Source organism: Juglans regia, chromosome 15 (genome assembly GCF_001411555.2).
Source record: "Juglans regia cultivar Chandler chromosome 15, Walnut 2.0, whole genome shotgun sequence".
Lineage (NCBI taxonomy): Eukaryota > Viridiplantae > Streptophyta > Magnoliopsida > Fagales > Juglandaceae > Juglans > Juglans regia.
Genome location: NC_049915.1, coordinates 16,808,263 through 16,813,680, shown reverse-complemented (window position 1 = coordinate 16,813,680; position 5,418 = coordinate 16,808,263). Strand labels below are relative to the sequence as shown.

Genomic DNA, 5,418 nt, shown 5'->3' with positions numbered 1-5,418 from the left:
GTTGTTGAATGCGGGCTTCAGTATTGAGCTTTTCTTGAGAAATTGGTGATAGCACTCCATGTGAGGTGGGAATCGACACAACTCTTTCAAGGTTTGTATGAACCATTGCATCTACAAAATGATACAATGGTGGTGGGTTAAATTCACATTCTTTCACTGTCTCTCAACAAGTAGTGATACCTCATGAGATCAACACCCTCATAGGATAATCAACATTTCAAGATCAAGCTTATAATAATGATGAGTCACGACTTGGATTAATCTTAGTACAAGTTGCAAGGGGGGCTAAACCTAGAGCAAGATGATTAGGTCAGAAAGTTAAAAAGCTTGGATTTTGTTACTTCTCATAGCGGTTTCCGCATAAAACAACTGTTTGACAACATCTCTCATTGTGGGTCTCTTGCTTGGCTCCTTTTCGGTGCATCTCAAGGCCACCAGAAGAGTATTAATGGCTTGTTCCATGATATCTGAATCTAAGAATTCCCCCACAAGGCTCGAATCAACAATCCTTTCGATTTCTCCAGTCTTGCTCCATACTGACCTGACCCAACCCACAATATCCGCTTCCTCCATAGCTGACGCATCCATTGCCTTCTTTCTGGTTATCAACTCGAGCAAAACGACTCCATAGCTATAGACGTCAGACTCCTTTCGAGGCGTTGTTGTAAATGCGTTTTCTGCAAAGCCATTGTATAGAAGTTCTTTAATTGAAAAAAAAAAAAGAAATAGGCACCAATCAACAATAAATGTAGGAGAATTACCTGGCGCAATGTATCCAATTGTACCCGCAAGTGAGCCAGATGGGACCGAAGCAGAGGACTGATCCAGAAGCTTGGCAATACCAAAATCAGTGATATGAGGCTCCATCTCTGAGTCTAAAAGTATGTTCTGTGGTTTGATGTCTCGGTGCACTATCGGAGGATCACAGTCGTAATGGAGATACGCCAATCCATGTGCTGTTCCAATTGCTATCTTATAGCGGACACCCCACTCTAGAGTTGGTGGTGGGTTGAGTTCATGTAAAACATCATGAAGGCTCCCATTTTGCATGTAATCGTACAAGATTAAACCATAATCTTTTCTTAACCAAAACTCTTCCAGTCTAATCAGATTTCGGTGCCTGATCTTCCCTACCGTTTGAATTTCTCTAGTCATGCTTAGGCTTCCTCTTCTATTCCCTGCAAATGCAAACTTCTTTACAGCAAAAACTTTGTCTGGATCCAGTGAGGCCTTATAAACAGTTCCATGGGCTCCTCTCCCAATGATATAGCGGTCATTTAAATTTTCTGTAGCCTCCATGAGTTTGATGAGAAGGGAAGATGATCTGTCTTGAGTGAAGGTCTCAACTTCCAGCTTTGGTCTTATGCATGAAAGGAACATAAGAACCAGTCCAAGGAGCAGCAAGACAAGAACTATTGAGGATCCAAGGGCTATCATTGCAATTTCCAATTTGCTGTTGTACTTTTTATTGCTTGATTTACTGTCACAAGGCACAAAATCTCTGTTTCTGCTGCAAACTAAGCCACCCGATGCAAGACAATTGACACATAGCTCATGATTTCCAATGAATGACGATGGAGATGAGTCCAGAAACTTCATCAATGCTTGTGGTACAGGACCTGTAAAGTGATTGTATGAAATATTCACCTGAACTAATGACTGCATTTCATCTAGTGCCATTAAATTTCCTGTCAAATTGTTATTTGATATATCCAGCCTTAGTAGCATGTTCAATTTTCGAAGCTCTAAAGGAATGTGACCTGTCAACCCATTACTACTGAGATTTAATGCATAGAATAGATTCGACATCGCTCCAATGGTTGGAGGAATCTCTCCTCCAAACAAATTTCCACCCAGTTGTAGCTCTGAGATTTTTCCCAACTCTGAAAAGAAAGATGGGATACCCCCAGAGAAAAGATTTTCCCTCAAAATCAACGTGGCTAAACCTGTCCAGCTCCTCAACCTCAAGGGTATTGAACCATTCAATAAATTGAAACCCACATCAAAGCTCTCTAATTTGGTGCAAGTTGATAACTTGGATGGCAAAGGACCTACCAGGTTGTTGTGAGCAAAATTCAAAGTCTGAAGATTCAAAAGGTTTCCTAGCTCTGAGGGTATAACCCCTGAAAACATGTTTCTCGACAGATTAATAGAAGTGAGATTGGTGCAGTTTCCTAAGCTTGATGGAATAGCTCCGCCAATGTTATTTTCGCTGATGTCCATGAACAAAAGGTCTGTATTTTTGCCAAATTCTGGAAGAACTCCTGTGAGGTTATTTTGTTTAAGGATTAATCTTCTCAGAGTTGAACAGCCTCCAATATCAGAAGGTATGCTACCTTGAAGTTGATTCTGAGCCATATTCAGCACATTTAATTGCCTTCCAAAGCAAAGATTCGATGGGATTTTACCACTGAACTTATTGTTGGTAAAGTCCAACTGTAATAAGCTGCTATTGATTCCCAAACTTTCAGGTATGGCTCCAAAGAACTGGTTGTTAAATAATGAAATGTTTTTCAGTTGCTTGAGCTCAGTCATCTCAAGAGGTAGTTCCCCAGAAAGGCTGTTATTATAGACAAGAAGATGCTTGAGACTAGGAATCTTCCAAATGCTAATGGGAATCTGACCTGTTAAAAGGTTGTTAAACAATTCGAGATCCTCCAATTCACTCAGCATCCCCAATTCACTGGGAATATTCCCATCGAGTTGGTTTGTATACAAGTGTAGGGTTTTCAAGGACTTACACTTACCAAGTTCAGGAGGTATTTTCCCAAACAAATGGTTTTCAGAAAGATCAAGATATGAAAGCTTATCTAGCAGACCAAAGGAAGACGGGATAGTGCCCACTAAGTTGCTACCAACAGCTGCAAAGTCTGTTAAGTCACTACAATTGCCCAAGCCTGGAGCAATACCTCCACTAAAACCATTGAATGACAAATCCAAAAAACATAAACTTTTGCAATTGCCCGAACCCAAAGGAATTCTACCCTCAAGACTATTACGGCTAACATCTAAATAAGCAAGGTTTCGAAGATCGTTCAGTCTCTCCGGCAAAACACCCACCAGGTTATTCTGATTCAAATAAAGTTCGTTCAGTTTGCTACAATTTCCAAGGGATGAAGGAATCGTCCCTGATAACTGGTTTCCATAGAAGTACAGAGACAAAGCCTCACTCATGTTCCCAACACTTGTAGGGATTGATCCAGTCAAATTGTTATTGTTTACATACACATTTTCCAAATGAGGAATCTTAAACAGGGATTCAGGTATGTGACCCCTCAACATATTGGAATAAAGGCTCAAAGATCGCAAATTTTGCAAGTTCTTCAAGTTATCAGGTATTTCTCCTGAAAAGTCGTTTACGGATAGGTCTAATTCCTCAAGAAGACTACAGTTGCCTAACTCTTGAGGTATGACACCAAAGAAACTGTTACCAGTCAAATAAATGGTCTGCAATTGGCTAAGGTGCCCAATTTCAGGTCCCAACTTACCCGAAATTCCTTGACTAGATAGGTTTAGGGAGACCACATTAAGGGCGTTGTCACAGTCCACTCCTACCCATGAGCATGGAGTGAAATCAGAGGCATTCCAGCTTGAGTTTATAAGAGGAGGCACGTACGTCCAGTGCCGCAGAATTGACAATAAAGTCACCCCATCAGAGCTCAAACCACGGACAGTACAAACCGACATAGAGAAACATAAAAACAGCAAGAAATGGTTCAAAACAGGGTGGAAGGTATTCATGGTGTAAAGGAAACTATGGAGCAAGACAAAAAGCAAGGCACCGAGAAGAGAAACTGGTAAAAGAATGACCAAGTTTAGAGTAACTGTTGGTACTTACCTACTAGGAGCTTGCAACAAGACACAGGATTTGGAACTTAGACAGGACAAAGTTGAAACCTTGAGAGAAATGGAAAGAGAGAAGAGGACTTTGGTGTGAAAGAGAGTGTATAATAATGAATTATCAGCACCGTTTTCATGGGGATCAAATATGCAGAAATGTGGTGCTCTGTGACTGTGATTCATTGCAATGGGCCATCTGCGCATCTGCAGCGTGAGAACGCGGTCTCTGCTCACTGACACAACACGAAGGCGCCTGATGTTTTTGACTTCCTTTTGACTCTGGTCTTTTGCGGCAGATAGATATAAAGGCTTCTTTGTTTGGAAAAATCTTAATGCAAGCGTGCACGAATTCGTGCACCGATATTAATATGTAACGCATATGTTTAACGAAATTATATAAATTGAAGTAATTTTTATAATATAGAAAATTTTCTTCTTTTCTTAAAATATATTTTTTTTAAATAAAAAAATTATCGATACGTGATATTGTACACAAACTCGTTTGTACCTAACAAAACTCTTTAATTTAAGCTTACCAAGCAAACGGAAAAAGAAAATGGCAGTTCACCCTAGCTCAAAGTTACGTTTGAATATTTTAGTTTTTTAAGATAAATATTATTTATCATTTTTACACATGTAATTTTACATTTTTATTATTATATTTAAAACACATATTTCTACATCAATATTAAGAGTGGGCAGCGGGACCCCTAATACCTGAAAGTTTGGGAATCAATAGCAGCTTATTACAGTTGGACTTTACCAACAATAAGTTCAGTGGTAAAATCCCATCGAATCTTTGCTTTGGAAGGCAATTAAATGTGCTGAATATGGCTCAGAATCAACTTCAAGGTAGCATACCTTCTGATATTGGAGGCTGTTCAACTCTGAGAAGATTAATCCTTAAACAAAATAACCTCACAGGAGTTCTTCCAGAATTTGGCAAAAATACAGCCCTTTTGTTCATGGGCCCCTAAGATAAAATCTCCAACCCCGCACCATGCGGGTAGCAGGCCTAATCAATATATGCGTATTTAAAATAAAATAATAAAAATGATAAATCACATATTAGTATGCGGTGTAATGGATGATAAATAAAATTTTTCTTTTTTAATGGTTAAAAAAGTGATTATTATTGAAGTTGTATATTTTTTATTATTTTTTAATAATTAAATATGTTAAAAAATATTTAAAAAAAAAAAATTGCACCAGTTATACGCCACTAGCACTTTCCAATAGAAAATACAAAGAAGAGGGTCAGGTTGGAGTATGATTTTAAAATATTTTTGATAAAAAGAAGTTAAAATAAATAATAAAAAAAGTGATGTAAAATATATTATAATTTTACAAATAATTTTATTGTCTTAGTTGTAAATTAGTTATTAACTAGTTGGAAGGATATGACTCTCTAAATCGCTATCGATCCCCTTCCACACCTTCAAACCATTCGCAAGCACCACCACCATATCGTTCTCCAATCTATCCAAATTTATCAAAAAGAATGAATTGTTGCTGCATATCACACACCACACAATTAGATTGCGCTAAAAATCAATGGGGTGGTAATAAATTCATGGT

The 5,418-nt window shown here is 38.3% G+C and overlaps 1 protein-coding gene across 1 annotated transcript; it reads right to left on the bottom strand.

The window, feature by feature from the left end:
• Nucleotides 1–229: 229 nt before the first annotated feature.
• Nucleotides 230–4,074, bottom strand: LOC109020046 (receptor-like protein kinase). The gene is made up of 2 exons (XM_019002437.2): nucleotides 762–4,074; nucleotides 230–677 (listed from the first exon to the last, which is right to left on the bottom strand). Exons 1-2 carry the CDS (start codon nucleotides 3,739–3,741, stop codon nucleotides 319–321), a joined length of 3,339 nt encoding a protein of 1,112 aa, XP_018857982.1. The 5' UTR covers nucleotides 3,742–4,074; the 3' UTR covers nucleotides 230–318.
• Between the last annotated feature and the right edge of the window lie 1,344 nt (nucleotides 4,075–5,418).